Genomic DNA, 17,845 nt, shown 5'->3' with positions numbered 1-17,845 from the left:
CCATACACACATGGTGGTTACCTTGAGGACATCTAAGACAACTGGCTAGAATAAGAATTATATCCTTAATTTGTTCTTTGCTATGGTACTGAGACATAACAGGCTCCTTCTAGACCTCAGATTTCCAGATTTTCTCTCTCTTCTCTTTTACGTTCACAAGCCAACTATTTTTTCCTGAGTTCATCTTTCTTGTAATATCTTGTTCAAAGCAAAGTGTCAAAACCAACAGATATTATAATCAATCATTTCCAACCACTTTCCCTAAAACTATAGGATCAGTAGTCCTGAATTATCACAAGTACAGTTTTATCAAATATTTTGTCACAGCTTAACGTGAATTCACATCTTTCCACCTCTGATATGTTTCCTCACCACAAACTGCCTGATGTCTAAGCCACTGCCTCATACCTTAGGTATGGGTTATAGCAGCAAAGCCTTTTAAGGTACAACTTTATATATTAGCTCCCACAAGTATTTTACCCAAGGGTTGATTCCCTCATTAAAGTGACTCTTTCACCTACTCCATTAACATAAAGTGTCTACCACCAAACAGAATCTGAGGTATATGAAGCATAAAAATATATAAGGATCCAAGATAAAATGGTTAGTATCATTAATTAAATTTAAGTCCAAGTTTACTTGAAATCAAGAAAAAATACATTGAATATGTAGCTTTTGTTTTCCTCTGAACAACTGTACTTCTACAGAGGTATGCAAAAGTAGGTTTACAGTTGTGAACACGCAACACAGTTCTTTTTTAATATTTTTTTATTGATTTTGAGAGAGAGAGGTAGGGAAAGGAAGAGAAACATCGATGGGAGAGAGAAACATTGATCAGTTACCTCCACACATGCTGTAACTGGGGATGGAACCTGCAACCTGGGCATGTACCCTGACCAGAAATCGAACCAGCAACCTTTCAGTGCACAGGACAAGAGCCCAACCAACTGAGCCACACAGGCCAGGGCAAAGAGTTTATTCTTGTATTATTATTTGTTGTGTTATTTTCCATACAAACAACTGTAAACTGACTTTCACCCACCCCTGTATAAAACAATGTTGCCTAACAAAATTGCCTTAGAGGTCCAGTAGTACTAAAGATATTACAGATCAGGTCAACAATATAAAATATCTCAAGAATAGTATGATGTAGTGAGGGAAAAAAGAAAAACAAACAAAGAAATCTTTGGCTTGTTCCACTTTTTTCCATATTACATTTTCCATATTTATTTGTCTATAGTAACCAATAATGGAGAGGTGTGCTATATCTGACTGACTATAGTTCCTGCCTTCAAAGTACGTTTCCTTCCCTGACTTCTTAGGGCATTTTATAACTATTAAACCAGTTCCATTAATTCAGAATCAGCAATAGAAAGACTTTATCTTTCCTAAGCCCATAGACTTTAAGATTTTATCTTTGTCATTCTATGGTCTTATTACTATGTTTCAATGTGCGTATTTGTTTTTATTTATCCTGCTCACAGTACAATGGGCTCCTTTAATCTGAGAGGTTACTTTTTCTTTAAATCTATAAAATTTTCAGTCATTCTTGCTCAAAATATTGCCTTGCTCTGATTCTATTTTCATTTTTTTAAGTAAATCTCATTCTCTTTTTTTTTTCTATTAAGTTCCTATTATCCATCACTTTGTCCTTCTGCAGAGCATTGAGTGATTTCCTCTGCTATCTTCCAGTGCAGTATCTTTCCATCTATATCTACCCAACGTTTAAACCATTCACTGAGTTTTTCATTTCAATGATGATATTTTCATTTCTTGTTTTATAATTTCTATTTATATCTTATTTCTCAAAACACTTAAAAACACTTATTTTAAAGTATCTTTTAAACTACCTTTCAACATTTTATGTAGCATTCCTACCTGAGGTGCAAATTTTCTCATTTGATGTACAAGTAATTTCCTTACGTGCTTTGTAATATTGAACTTTTCATTAAAGTCTTTTGTGTATTCTCTGAAGCATCCCTATGGCATATTTTCATATTTCATATTTCATATTTCCTTCTATGAGGTCACACTGGTTCTACAAGGGTTGGACTATTTTGAAGATAATTCTCAGCTGAAGAGTCCTTGGACATAGAAGTAACGTAAACTGCTGTCCTTTGTGGTACAGGCCTGGGATTCCAATTTCTTTGGGACTTTTCCCTACCCATTGTCCAGAGCAGACATCAAATTCCCCTGGAGCTGGCAGGCAGTGAAGTTCTAGGCCCCATTTCACAGTGCGGAAGCCCTCCTGACTCCCAGCTTCACACAGGCAGCTCTTTCCTGGTCCACAGAAAACGGGTTGAAGTCTACATTTCCCTAATGCTAAGATGATCAGCTCTAGCCTCCAGCTTGGTTTACACACCCCAGTGAGCTATTTAGACTTCAGTTCTCTTGTTTGGTTTCGAATATCCTCTTCATTTCTAGTATCTGAGCATTTTGCTCACTTTGTTTTTAGCTTGGCTAAATACCCTGCAATGCATTTGTTATATTTATCTAGTTTCCACTCCATGTGTTCAGAGTGAGAAGGGAAGTCATTTCACATTAGCAAAACTCTGATAACCAAAAACTGACAAGGATAATATGAGAGAGGTAAATTATAAGGAACATAGATTTTAAAATCTTAAGTGAAAAATTAACAAACTCAGGGCAGCAATGTATTTTTTTAAATCATCACAATTAAGTGGGGTTTATTTCAGTAATGCAAGGCTGGCTTACCATTTCAATACTGACTAATGTGCTATACAAGTCAGCATACTTTACATGGGAAATACTTTGTGTACCACATACAGTCTCTGTCACATATTCTTCTTTGGTTTGTGTATTTGTTTATGGTCCTTTAAACATGTATAAACCATTTTTAGCTCACAGGCCATTCATGTACAGGCTGTGGGACATAGTTGTCAATTGGTTATATAATTCAACATTCTAACATAATAAAAGGAAAAAAGTATATAATTATCTCAATAGATGCATAAAATGTATTTGATAACATCCAACATTCATTCATGGTTTTTTTGTTTTGCTTTTTTGTTTGTTTTTTTAATCCTCACCTGAGGATATTTTTCATTTATCTTCAGATAGAGTCGGGGGGGGGGGGCATGAATGTGAGAGAGACACATGAATTGGTTGTCTTCCGCACAACCCCAGCTGAGGCCAGGACCGAACCGCAACCAAGGTATGTGCCCATGACTGAAATGGAACCTGAGACTCTTTGGTCTGCGGGCCAATGCTCTAACTGCTAAGCCAAACCGGCCAGGGCTTATTCATGTTTTTTTTAATAATGCATAATATAGGAAGATAACTCCCTTAACCCTCGATTATCAACTATGAACCTGTAGCAAACATCCTTCTTGGCTGAGAAATGTTAGAAAGATTTTTTTTAGGATTGGGAACAGGTTAGGGTGCCTACTGTTTGTTTCCACTTGTAGTCAACATTGTATCCCAGCCAGTGCAGTAAGGAAGGGAAAAAATTAAATGGTTAAGGTTTGAAAAGGAGAGACCAAACTGTCACTATAGAACAAATAATATTATGGTCTAATTAGAAAACCCTACAAAATACAGATGAAATATTATTCAAATTGATAAGACGGTTTAGCAATGTGGATGAATATAAGTGTATTTATGGAAGTGCCAGTTACTTGGCTGATCTTGGTCTGTGGGGACTCCTGAAGGAAGTAAATTAGGCAAGCTTTCTTTCAGAAAAAAAATTTACATTAGCTTCTAGACACTACTGACCTAAGATTATCCCATTCAAGTTATTAGGCAATTCCTTAATATAGAAGTCTCAGGTCCAATGCCCAATCAGCGTGTGGATCCCAAAGCTTAGTCCTCTACTTCCAGCACTAGATTTGGCATTTGCCCAGCATCTGTTCACAGTGCTAACTTTGATTTCCATGCATTGGAGTTTGTTGGGGCTGTTGTTTGTTATATTTTTATCCTTGGAGATTTCCTTTACTCTTTAAAGGGTCTTATCCGAAATATAGCTGAATCATAAAGAAAGGACATTTTGAGCATCAAGTCCAAATTATGATTTATAAAAACTATTACATATAGAACAAATGATTAAAAACAAAACTGCAGATGTTAACAGTGGTTGTTTTTAAATGATGTTACAAGTAACTTGTCTTTCCTTCTGTCGTTTTCCATATCTTCTATTCATTACCTGATTTTTGTTTTTATAAAGAACAAAAAATATACTTTATTTTTTAAAATAAGTTATGCACAGGACACATAAACTACTTGTTCAAGTTTTATTAAAAAATTAAAAAATATTTATCAAGCATATACTTGCTTCAAACAGTGTCTTAATTAAATCTCATAAAACTTCTATAACTTAAGTATAATTATCTCTAATTCTGAAGAAGAGGAAACTGAGGTTCAAAAAGGTTAAATTGTTTGCCCAGTGACAAAACTAGAATTTCAGAAATACTTGTTCCAAGGCCAATGCTTTTTCTACTGAATTATGTTGCCTCCCACAAGAGCATTTTCACATTACCACCTGCTCGTTCTAATTAAGAGATAGTAATTAAACAATTCTCCACTCCTGACAACAATATTTAAGCTGCTGGCATTTTAAAGAAATTAATACAAACAGCTTTTTATCTGCTGGAAGATACTATAACTGAACACAAACTACAAGCTGTTGCAAAGAGAAAAAACTCCAATATGACACAGTTATATGCTTATTCAAAGCATGATTAATTACATTAACTATTAATGGGACATGAAGCATAAAACTGTTGTTCAATAACCAATTTACTTATAAAAATATTCACAACCTGACTAGGAACCAAAAAAATACAAAGAGGAACAATGACATATTGATCAAATTGGGAAAAATATTTTAAATGGTAGTAGCTAAGTTGGGTAAACAGTGAAATTTCAGGAGATAATATAACTGGTAAAAATTTGTTGTAGGGCAATTGACAATATTTACACTAAAACATACGTGGCTTTTGATCTAGTAATTCTCATCTAGAAAATTATCCTGAGGAAATAATCACAGATATGTATACAGGGTTGGTCATCTTAGAATTACTTCTAATAGCAAAAAAGAAAAAAAAAGAAACTGGAACACATCTAAATCTAAAATAATTTTAAACAAATTTTTCTTAAAACTAAATCCCAGTTTCAATATTTATAGGCCAGGAGACCCTGAGCAACTCCAGTGTGATCTCTCACTTCATCAAAAAACAGTGGGAATAATCATAGTACCTATTTGACAGGAGTAATTTAAGAGGGATATGAAATAACTCCTGTGGAGAGCATGGCACAGAGCCTGGCACATGTGTGCTGTCAATCACTAATACACACATGTGGTGGTTAGGAAGGCAGATGTGAAATCTGACTCCCTCAGCCTATCACTAATGGTTGTGCAAGTTACTCAGCCTCTTCATATCTCAGTTTTCTCATCTACAAAATGAGAATAGGCCCATAGAGTTTGTGGGAGGATTATACGAGATAACTGTTTATAAAGTATTTATTTAGCACAGTGCCTGACAAACAGGAAGCTCTCAATAAATTTTGACAATTTTATTAGTAGTATTCGTATTTAGCTACTAGAATAAATATATATTATTTGTACAATAAATTATATACTAACTCTGAGTCGCTCACTCTATTACGTATGATACCCAATATAGAGGCTATGTCACATCATTCTGGTTTTCCTGGAATTAGTTGTTCCATTTCAGTGTGTATAACCTCAGTAGTGAAAACTGCATAAGTATTATAATCATAACCTAGAATCCTGTTATACTTTATGCCCAACATTTCCAAAAGATACAGTCTTAAATCCATTAATAAAATTTTCTAAATGACAACTATTTTATTGTAACTTCTACTTTCCCTTCTAGACACCTTTCTCTCATATAGATAACAGGGAGAACAACTCTTTCTAACCACACCTCCTTCATCTCCGACCACGCTCTTATATAAGAATCAGAGAGAACTAAACCTAGAACCTTTCTTTTTTTAAAAAATTAATTTATTTTTGGCCCTGGCTGGTTTGGCTCAGCGGTTAGAGTATCAGCCTGCGGTCCACAGAGACCCGGGTTCAGTTCCCACTAAGGGCACGTACCTCGGTTGCAGTTTGTCCCCAGCCCTGGCTGGGTCATGTGGGTGGCAACCACTCAATGTGTCCCTTTCACGTCGATGTTCCTCTCTCCCTCCCGGTCTATCTGAACCAAAGATCGAAAAGTGTCCTCAGATGAGGATAAAAAAAAAAAAAAAAATTAATTTATTTTTGTTACAGATGTTTCTCCTTTTCCCCCATTTAAACTCTCCTCCCGACCCCTTCACCCCCACCCACAGCATTCTTGTCTATGTCTATTGATTATGCATATATGCATAAAACTTCTTTGGTTTATCTCTTTAGACACAGAACCTTTCAAAATCCAACAGATATGCAGTTTGAAGGTCCAGAGAGCACAAAACAGGTAAATAAAAGAAAAAGAAAAAGAAAAAGAAAAAAAAAAACTAGAGGAAGGAACAAGAAAGATAAATAAAACTAAAAATATTATTACTGAAAAAAATTCCACTTTGTTTTCAACTATCAAGTAAAGCCTACGTTTACATTTTCAATACATGTGAATTCTACTTGGAATTGAGATCCCAGAATCATGTTTCATTCCATCTTTACAAGCTCTTAGGGAATAAAAATTTCATATCTTGGGATCAGTTCCCTACTCAGGAGATAAGACATGATTCCCTCAAGGACCACACCTAGAAGAAACAAACCATTATGCAAGGAATGTCTTCCTACCTTAACAGCTTCTCCCAGAGTTTGGTTTTTGTCAGCTTCCTCGCTGGAATGCAGTTCAAGTCTATAATTCAACTCCTGTAGTTGCTGTGCCTGCTCATTCAATAGCATTTGTGCCTGCTGTTCCCGAAGTAATGCATTATTCAGTTCTTCACATGCACTTTCAAACTTCTCATGGGTGATCAATTTCTAGAATAAGGAGGGGGAAAATTCAACTATCAGGTAACTACATTTTGTATCATTTAGTCTTCAGAACTGTATTTGCCACCATAAAGAGTATAATACAAACATTTATAAATTTCTGATACATGACAAAAATGCAATTTTTTTCTTAATTTCATAACTCAAGATAAAAAAATTACTCTGGTTTTTAAAGTACAACAGCCATATTTACAAAGTTCTCACATTTAGTTAAATAAAATATTGGGAAATTTATTTCAAGTAAATCCACAATGCTCAGTTTAAATCTTGATACATGAGCATGTTTTACAAAAACTATGTCTGTGGAAATAAAGCCTTTAACAAGTTTCTGTGTTTTAAATGATTACCTGAAAGTCTGTTCAGTGTTTGCTACCCTCCAGGTTTCCCTGGTCAAACATGCCCTCTTGACTCCCACCACAACTCACACTATCATACCATCTTCTATTTTCTTTACAGTCATTATCATTATCTAAATTCATCTCATATACTTGTTCACTTTTTATCACCTGTCCACACCTTGCCACCAACCACACTCGGCAAGGACCTCATTCAGCTTTCTCACCCAACACACAGAAGAGTGTCTGGCACTCAGTAGGTGCTCAACAGATATTTGTTGAATGACATGATATTCCTATGTAAACATGTACACCATAATACACAATAGCATGGCTGCTTTGGAGAGCAGAGCACTGTTCTCTGGGATAGCAAATGACAATCCTAGCAGAGGGCCATCCCTCAGGGATGTGGAATCCAGGGAAGAACCCCTTGTATTATCTCCTGTTTAAAACATTTCAACAAGTGCCCTGGCCAGTTTGTCTCAGCAGTAGAGCATCAGCCTGTGGACCAATGAGTCGCAGGTTCGATTCCGGCCAAGGGCATGTACCTGGGTTGCGGTTCGTCCCTGGTCCTGGTTGAGGTCGTGCAGGAGGCAACTAGTCAATGTGTCCCTCTCACGTGGATTTCTTTCTCTCTCTCTCTCTCTCTCTCTCTCTCTCTCTCTCTCTCTCTCTCTCTCTCTCTCTCCCTCTCTCTCCCTCCCACTCTATCTGAAGATAAAGAGAAAAATATCCTCAAGTGAGGATTAAAGAAAAAAACATTTCAACAAGTGAAAATTAGTTACAACAAACAAGAGACCTATTGATCTTGAAGTAAACAAGTTTTTTAAAAAGTAAGAACCATGCAGGTCATATATATGTTTCAGATTGATAACCTTCCCATTGCTGAATACAATTTGAAGTAGACTGATATAATTAACCACAAACAAAAAGAAAATTGATTTAATTTTTTTTAATCTAACGGGGCTTGGGCGGGGCGGGGGAGCTAGCTGAGTGGCTCAATTGGTTAGCGCATCATCCTACACATCAAAAAGGTTGCAGGTTTGATTCTGGATCAGGGCACATACCTAAATTGCAGGTTCAATCTCCAGTAGGGATGCATACCGGAGGTAACTGATCAATGTTTCTCTGTGTGTGTGTGTGTGTGTGTGTGTGTGTGTGTGTCTCCCCTCCTCTCTCTCTAAAATCAATAAAAACATATCCTGAAGTGAGGATTAAAACAACAAAAATCTAATGGGGGGGGGCAGGAAAAAAATCCTATTGATTTTAGGCATCTGAAATATGTAAACTATTACAGTTGAATGTGGACTTTACCTCTGAGTTTTCTGACAAATGAGACAAAAATAGAAATGTACTTAGTTATAGTTTCCTCTTGGGCCAACAATAGCAAGCATGTGGTTCATGTAGAGAGAAAACTTGCTGGAACTAAGTGTGAGGATAAATTGATTACATGGGTCTTTCTATATTATAATATATACATATTCAGCTTTATTCTGGCACCAGGTACCTGGCCTACTACCTCCTGGAAGCAACCATCTTTTACTATTATTTTTCTTTCAAAGGTGTATATAATGCATTCTTCAATACTGATTAAGTTGCAAAAGGCAACAGTATAGCATAAAAATAGATTCCTAATTATTAACCTTAGTTAATACAAAATAATGAGAATGATCACAAGGCACATTGGAAAAAGGCCTCATTTACTCAAAGTGGGCTAGTAAATATATCTAATACATTACTGATACAGAGTGTTTAGATTTTAGGGAACACATCCTTATAATCCCTCTTAACAGCTGCTTCTCTCTCCATACTGTCCCATTACAAGTAAACCCTTCCCTTTGAAAACATCAATGGTAAAATCTCCTCTCTGCACTCCAGCTCCATCTCAACTTCTTAATATTCCTCTATTCCCCAACGTCACAGAACTCTTCTGGGACTTGTGAACAAATATTGTTGTCCTTCCTCTACATTTTACTTGTTATGTTGTTTTAAATTGTCGCTCCTTGCCATCAGACCACTCTGTCCTTTGCAATCTACTTGCCATCTATAAATCCAGATCCCTGCCATTTTGCAGGACTTCTTTCCACTCCTCCAGAATTTCTCCTTTACCAAAAATGTTAGCCAGTTTTAGCCTCTCTCTTGTCCATCTATCCCTGCCAGAGACTGCCTCGATTCCATTCACTCTTCTACAAGTAAACAGGAGTGAACAAGTACAGCAAAGGAGAATAAGAAAGGGAAGGTGTGTGAAAGCAATTGTAAGAAGCTAAAAAACAAAACAAAATAAGATTATGGCAGGAAGTTGTTTAAGAACAACTGTAAGTAGATGAACATGGTATTTCAAAACAGTGCAAGTACTGAATAGCTTTTGTCAGGCTAAATATTTCCTTTTATGCTACAATTTTAGATCAATCTAAACAAGCTATTATATTTTCTTTCTACATGGTTTGCCTGAAATTAGTGAAAGATAAATGGTGGCAGGCACACTCCCCAATTTTTTAGAGGAAAATAGTATCTTTCCCCCCAATCTATTACATTTTTAATAAAATAATCCTTTATTAACACAACTAGATATGAACATTAACTACTACAATGAAATTATTAAAAGTATGAGTTTTGGAGCCTGACTAGCCAGTTCAAATCCTGTAATGTCCACTTACTAACTATGTAAGTTTGGCAAGTCACTTAGCTACTCTGTGTCCCATATTCCTCATCTGCAAAATAAAGATAATAATAGCATTGAAATATTAATGATATGAGAGAAATAAATCAATACCCTAAAGTGATTAGGGTGAATGTCTGATATATATGTATATATATATATGTCAGTATGTCACTAAATGTTAGACATCATCACTCACTCACTTTGTGGACGATAAATGGACCACATAATAACCTGACAAGCTCGGAGGAGGCCGGCATGGTGGGCCCTACAAACTCAGACTCTGAAAGCAACCACAGAGCATGGTCTGAACATAAAAATTCCTAACTAAAAGTGGGTCATTTCAACAGTCACATCCTACTCCTATGGTTTCCTTGACCAAAGTCAATCGTGACCTTAACTGAGCCTGTGTATTATTCTTTTGTGTCTAAGACAGCAGACCTTTGCAATGTCAGAGTTATCTTTTCCAGACCCCTCAGGGCACATGCCTGCACCACAGCAGGAGTCACTGTTATCTTGTTCCCCGTGTTCGTTCCATCGCGGTGTTGCAAATGTTCCTTATTAACTATTCCATACTCACCAAAGTAAAAGAAGTATGTCTCTCAATTTCACTTTTTATCCAATCCCAGAGATGTCCCCACTTTGCTTTCTCCTGCCCTCTTAATCAACTCCAATGCATTTCAAGTAACCCTCCTTCTATGTCTCCTCCTTTAACTGTAATGTATAAAATAACCTGCAAAACTGCCATCTTTCAGAGCATTTTCTCAGTCCCTTAAGATTTTGCTTCCAGGCAACCATCATCAGTTTGACTCAAATAGTCAAAAATTCTCTACAGATTTGGATGTTTCTTGCATTGACAATCTTACACCTTACAATTATATGTCAAAATATAAAAATTACATATCTCATTCTCTTAATTATTACTTCTATTAATTCTATTTTTATTTCTACACTTCAATGGAAGGAACTCACACAAAACATTTCCTGGAACATATTCTTAGCTTTTGATGCAAGCCAGTTCTTCAACCAAAGCCCTTAAGAAGGATTCTGTTACCTTCCAGCAACTTTTCTTCAAATTCTTATAACCTCTCTAGATTCTAGAAACCGAGCTCTACTTCCAAGCTAATCATAGATAAGATGTTAACTTCTTTTCCTAATACTTAACTATGAACTAGGAAACCATGTTATATAGAAGACCTAGAATTCTTAAAACATATTTCAGGAAGCAACAAATATAAAGAATCTTCCCTTTTCAGGAAATCCACTATTAGCTAAACCTAAATATAGTTGCCTATATGTATTCTAAATCTCAAATTGCATCAATGGCTCACTCTTTCCATGTTGGCAGAACATCTCAAGATCCCAAATTTAGTTAGTATATGCAATTGAAAGCAAATCAAAAGGAAAGAGACACACACTCCCAAAGTACTGGCTTTTAAAAGTACACACAGCAGCTCTTTATGATGTAAGTATAAAAGCAAAAAATTTTTGGAAAATAATTAAATGTCTATGAATAGGGGAACAGTCAAATTTTAATATACACATATGATAGAATATTAATCTATCTGAAATAAAATTAATAATAAGTGACACAGGAAAATGTTTATAGTACTTTAAAAATATAAAAAAGTAATCTTTTAAGATAAACCACAGAACTTACATGCATGTATGCATGACCAATGAACATAGACAACAAAGCTGAGGATAGGGTGGGGGGGTGTCAATGGGGAAAAAATGAGAAACATTTGTAACAAAAACAAATTCATTAATAAAAAAATACAAAAAAAAGTAATCTTTTAACTTAATACTCCTATATGCACATATACACAAGAAAAATGTGGGGAACAAAACGCATCCATACTTCAAAAGTGACCAGTTCTAGGTGGTAAGATTTAGAAGGATTTGAAATTTCTTTTTTATACTTTTTTATATTTTTATTTATGACTACTATGCATTACCTTTATAATCATTAAAAAAAAAAAAAATGAAGCAGCTCATACATCTTCCTTCTCTGAGCAAAAAAACTAAGAACATGAGGGAAAAAACTGTGTTGTCCTTAGACATTCATCAAAAAGAAAACTAAATCAGAAGGGTTATTCATGATTACCTGATATGCTGAATTTATAAGAACTCTTCGCCCTTTGAAAGTATAGCTATTTAAAATAATATTTAACATTAGCAATTTACATTGTCATAGAATTAATAACAGAGATCTGCTGCTGTCTCTGTTACAATAAATGTGAAAACTGCAAATTAAAATTAACCAAAAGATGCATTTAAATGATACACTTAAACTGAAGTTTAAGTTGTAAAATTCAGGTTTCCAAGGGGATACACAAAATAGCTTGTTGCTAGGTTTAAGAAACAAATTTTGTATTCATATGTATATTAGCTACCATCAGTTGTATACAGTTTTGAAGTTTCAGAGTAATATTTTAACTCTATATTATTATATCCATATTAAGAACATCAATGTTAATGAGTAGCCCAACTGCAAATAGAATATGTAAATATTTGCGTTTTGTTAATGCTTCATACATTTCACACATTTCAATCTTGATCTAATGTTATTTGGCATATAGCCTTTCTTTTTTCAGCTATCTGCTGCTTTCTTAACACATAGAAATCCTTAATAGAAGTCAGACAAAATAAACATTTCTCTAGAAAATCAACTTGATTTCATACTTAATAATCTAATTTATTCAAAATATTCAATATAGAACAAAAAGAGAAAAAAGTCCACACCCACTCCAAACATCAGGCTCCTCCATTGGGGACGTTTTATTTTATTTATTATACATTTGGGGGCTTGTTTGCTATAGCAGTTAAGCTATTCTAACTTCTTAGCTTAACCTTTTTCTATACTGTCAGTCAGAGTATACATTTTAACAGGATTGTGAGTTTTCCTGACACAGAATCAGTATTCGTTTAACTCTTTTTTTTAATTGGGATATAATTGACATATAACATTGTGTAGTTTAATGTGTACAATGTGTTAATTTGATAAATTTATGTATTGCTATATGATTACCACTGTAGCATTAGCTAACACCTCTATCATGTCACATAATTTTCACTGCTTTTTTTAAGGTGAGAATATTTAAGATGTCATCTTCCACCAACCGTGAAGTATATAATACATGTTGGGGCATTTCAGAAAAGAAGTGTTCTGTAGAAAAAGAAATCTTCTTATTGGCACTTTAAATTATTTTAAAAAACAACCATAATAAAAAGTTAAAGAAAACAAATATGTATACAAAATCAGAGGAGAGTTCACCAAAGCCACAGTTCTTTAAAAACATATATACTTACAGAGTGCTTAAATTCATTTAACTGCATCTGGAGACCCTGAGCTTTGTCGAGCTCCTTTTTCATTTCATTCACATTTCGCTTGAATTCTGTGACCTCTAAGCGCAGTGAGCGGCGCTCCACTTCTGCTGCGTGCAGTCTTTGTGTAAATCCAAAGATCTGCTTCTGTAATGATGCCGTGCTCTTCTGTTGTTAAACAAGAGCAATTTTACAAGAAGTAACCACAGATTTACTAATAAATCAATAGCAATGACCATTTTACAAAATTTAATGTAACTTAAACTATACCAGCTATTTATAACTTAGAGAACTAACTTAGAGAACTATACCAGCTATTACTGAAACTTAGAGGTGAAAATTTTATTTTTTATGTGAGTAATAATTTGGCTTATATGAAATGAACAACCGAAGAAATAATCTAGATGGCTAAAAATAGAATCGACAGTTGTTTATGTCTCATACAGTTCTGCTGCAGGACACTTGCAGAGAGCAGTCAATTCAGAACTCATGCCAGAACTTTTGTATTTTGATATTTGGACACTTATTTGGAAGTGCTTTTCTTTGTTGTATTAAAAGATCACATAAAATCAAACGGAAATCTAGATAACATTCTTGTGCAACTAATTTAAACTGCAAATAAGTCTGATTCAGAATTAAATTCACAAATCCTGAAGTCCCTACTTAAGGAAATTTCATACATACCAAAATGGGTACATGGCCCCGCAGTCCATATTTCAGGGCCAATGCGTTTACTTTATGAAGTCCACGGGCCAACCTCTGAACCAGGGAATCTTTTTCCACATATGTAATACTTCTGCTGCTACTGTGCAAAGGCAAACTCTCCATTGCCAAACTAATTTTATCCATGAGTTTTGCAAAAGAATTCTTGGCTGCACCTATAAGTAAGTGTCCACAAATTCTGGAATTTGGATCTTCAAAGAAAAAGAAAAAAAGACAGAAAAATGTAAATTGTCTCTTGTTCATTTTACAGTGCTTCTAATCACAACACAATATAATTTTCTCAATTATGTAATTTCCAAATTCACCTGTAGAGATTCATTCAAAAAGCACCCCCCAATTCTTACTGTGAAAAAGAAATGCAGAAAATAGCTTGCCTATGAAACAATATATCTAAAGAAAATCTGTATGTACTTACAGTATGTCATTCACACTGACCACTATGGTACTAAAAATGTATCATCACTCTTTTCCTTGTTTTAAAACATAATATAAATGCATTTTCTATTTCCACCTACTGAGGCCTGTTACCTTAATATCATACTATTTATATACTCAGACAAGAAAATATAATTTGCCTTATTCAAAGGCAATTAAAATGTTACAGCTACAATTACTCCTTTCCCCACAGGATTTTGATAATCATCCCTCTCACATAATGGACTCAAGGTCCCGGCATCCCCAACATGGCCTGTTTACTGCTAGATTCATCAGGTCTGTAATTCATAATTGTGTTTAATGTTGATAAATAAAATTGTCAGTGCTCTTTCTACTAATTAGTATTCTAGATAATGGTTAATAGGTTTATTTATGCCTTAATAAAAGTCATGTAATTTAGTTTTCCCTCTGCTAGGCAGGTCTTAATCTGTCATTACTTGTCTTATGATACTATCTGTGTAAAATGGCAAGCATGAAGAGATTATTTCAATTCAGTAGTATACTGTTCTATATTTCAAGAGCCTCTGATTTTGGAGTTAATTTAAATCTTGTGTTTACATCAAAAGCACAAAAAAGTATATTTGCCTTGTTTTATCCAATAAAAAATATTTTATAATTCTAAGGATATATATGGTTCAACACTAAAGTGCAACATTGAGAAGGTGATCAGTCAATGTCTTCTGTCATAAACAACCATCTCTCTGAAGCCTGATGTTCAAATATTTGAACCTTGATTTATTTCTTTTATTCTTCAATGTATAAAAGTTTTTAAATGTATGCAGCAGTATTTGAAAAATATATTGCTTAGAAGTTATTCATAAAATAGAAAGTATTAATTGGATAAAAGCATATTATCTTCCATGTAGAATTTATTTCTATTAGTTACTGATGCATGACTTCTAAAAATATAGGGTAATGTAAGTTTAATTCTATATTCCTCTCATAAACACATTCTCTCATAATTAAAATACACAGTTCCTTTGTTAACAGATTCCTTAACTAAACCATGAATGACAAAGAATTTAGTAGCTTTATATGCCAATCAACATATAATGCAGAACACTGAGTTACAATAATTACTAGCTCAGCCAGTGTGGCTCAGTGGATTGAGCATTGTCCCATGGGCTGAGAGGTGCCCACTTGATTCCCGGTCAGGGCACGTGCCAGAGTTCCAGGTTTGATCCCCGATTGGGGACATGCAAGAGGCAGCCGTTACTCTCTCACATCAATGTTTCTATCTCTCTCTCCTTTCCTCTCTCTAAAAAATCAATGAAAACATATTTTTAAAAAAATAATAATTACTAAACTACAGTATACATTTAATAGGTCACTGTTGAATAAATAAGCAAACAGTGAGTTTTATTTTTCCTATAACATTCAACATGATAGCTCATTCCAATGCCTAACATATTTACCTCTTGTTTCTCCAACTGGCTTCCAACTCCTTAACTATGTCTTTTCAACTTAGTAAGCTTTTTCTATTTTTATTATGCCATCTAGCATATGTTTTTATATGGTTGTTGGATTAATCATATTTCTTTTTTCTTCCATAGCAGCTACAACAATGCTGAATACAAGAATGCAATCAAGCCCTGGCTGGTTTGGCTCAGCGGTTAGAGTGTCAGCCTGCAGTCCAGAGAGACCCGGGTTCGGTTCCTGCTAAGGGCGCATACCTCGGTTGCAGTTTGTCCCTGGACCTGATTGGTCGTGTGGGTGGCAGCCACTCGGTGTGTCTCTTTCACATCGATGTTTCTCTTTCTCTCTCTCTTCCTCTCTCTCTGAACAAAAAGTGGAAAAAAAATGTCCTCGGGTGAGGATAAAAAAAAAAAAAAATGCAATCAATGATACCAAGATAAGTTAATTAATATTAAGTTTTTATACGTCAAAAGTTATTATTCCTAAATAAGCTTATTGTATTAGGAAGTTTTCAGGAATATAGAAGTAATTAAATTTTCACAAAAAGCCCTTAACAGTACAAAGTAACCACAATTAAATTGTAATGAATAGTGTGGGTTTTTTTAACAATATTACAGAAATGTGTTTGTGTAGACACCAACAACTATAAAAGGTAAAATTAAGTGACAATATTATTCTATAAGGTATTCCTCTGAACTTTTAAAAAGTGGGAAAGAGACATACACTGACAGTTCCTGACTGCTGACTCTCCATGAATTACAGAAAGAGAAATAAATACTTTATGCTTTGATGAGTAACAAGTGTTTTCGAAATATACTTCACATTACACAGTACTGAATACAATTACTTTAATATTAAATAAATTTAAAATAAAAACAAGCCCTGGCTGGTTTGGCTCAAGCAGTTAGAGCATCAGCCTAAGGACCAAAGGGTCGCAGGTTCGATTCCCTGTCAAGGGCATGTACCTGGGTTGCAGGTTCAATCCAGGTCCTGGTCAGGGTCTTGCAGGAGGCAACCAATAGATGTGTCTCTCACACATCAATGTTTCTCTCTCTCTCCCTTCCTCCCTCTCTTCCAGTCTACCTAAAGATCAATGGAAAAATATCCTCGAATGAGGATTAACAAAAAAACAAAAACAAATAAAATCCTCTAGTGACATAGTTGTAGAAATGTTTGTATAATGATACAAAGATAAGAGAAAAAAAATAAGGTTAGCAAAGTTTTTCATGTCTAAACTTATCTAGACTATTTAAATGTTGGAATTGTTACATTTAACAAGGTCTTATTTATGTTAAATATTTTGTTAATCATTTTCCCCTATTTACTAGCATGTGTCTTTCAAGAATGAGAAGAACCCTATGTTCTGCCATTACTTTTTCCAATACAAGGGGCAGTATTGTACACCTAAGCTTAAAACTTCAAAACAAATTCATAAAGAATTGTTTCAACCAGTAGATCTAAACCTGTGGACTACAGATCTCAAGGTAGGAGAGAGGGGAGGTTGAAAAGTTATTTTCACCACTTTTAACTGTAGCAACTATTGCTATTTTGATCTTTATTTAGCCTTAAAAAAATATACACTGTATAAATAATATATGCTCATGATAATGTAACCAATAAAATTAAAAGTTCATTAAAATATTACAGAAGTCTTTAACCAAGGAGGTAAAAGACCTGCACTTGAAAAACTATAGGACACTGAAGAAAGCAACTGAGAAAGATACAAATAAAGGGAGACATATACCATGCTCATGGATCAGAAGAATAAACATCATTAAAATGTCCATACTACCCAAAGCAATCTATAGATTCAACACAATTCCCATTTAAATACCAATGGCATATTTCACAGATCTAGAACAAATATTGCAAAAAATGTATATGGAACCAAAAAATACCCTAATAGCCTCAGCAATCTTGAGAAAGAAGAACAAAGTTGGAAGCAATACCTGATATTGAACTATACTACAAGGCTATAGTAATCAAAAG

At 34.6% G+C, this 17,845-nt stretch overlaps 1 protein-coding gene across 9 annotated transcripts in view; it reads right to left on the bottom strand.

The window, feature by feature from the left end:
- CCDC171 (coiled-coil domain containing 171) overlaps positions 1-17,845 on the bottom strand; it is a 340,065-nt gene that overhangs the window by 130,026 nt on the left and 192,194 nt on the right. For all 9 annotated transcript variants that reach the window (XM_036260954.1, XM_036260955.1, XM_036260953.1 and 6 more), the window contains 3 exons: positions 13,967-14,196; positions 13,268-13,450; positions 6,764-6,949 (listed from right to left, as the gene is read on the bottom strand). In XM_036260954.1, coding sequence (XP_036116847.1) covers positions 6,764-6,949; positions 13,268-13,450; positions 13,967-14,196 — 599 coding nt within the window. The remainder of the gene's footprint in view (positions 1-6,763; positions 6,950-13,267; positions 13,451-13,966; positions 14,197-17,845) is intronic.

The sequence above is a fragment of the Molossus molossus genome, unplaced genomic scaffold, assembly GCF_014108415.1.
Source record: "Molossus molossus isolate mMolMol1 unplaced genomic scaffold, mMolMol1.p scaffold_m16_p_14, whole genome shotgun sequence".
In the NCBI taxonomy this organism is placed as follows: Eukaryota; Metazoa; Chordata; class Mammalia; order Chiroptera; family Molossidae; genus Molossus; species Molossus molossus.
Note: the sequence above shows the minus strand (reverse complement) of the source record. Positions and strands in the feature narration are given on the sequence as shown.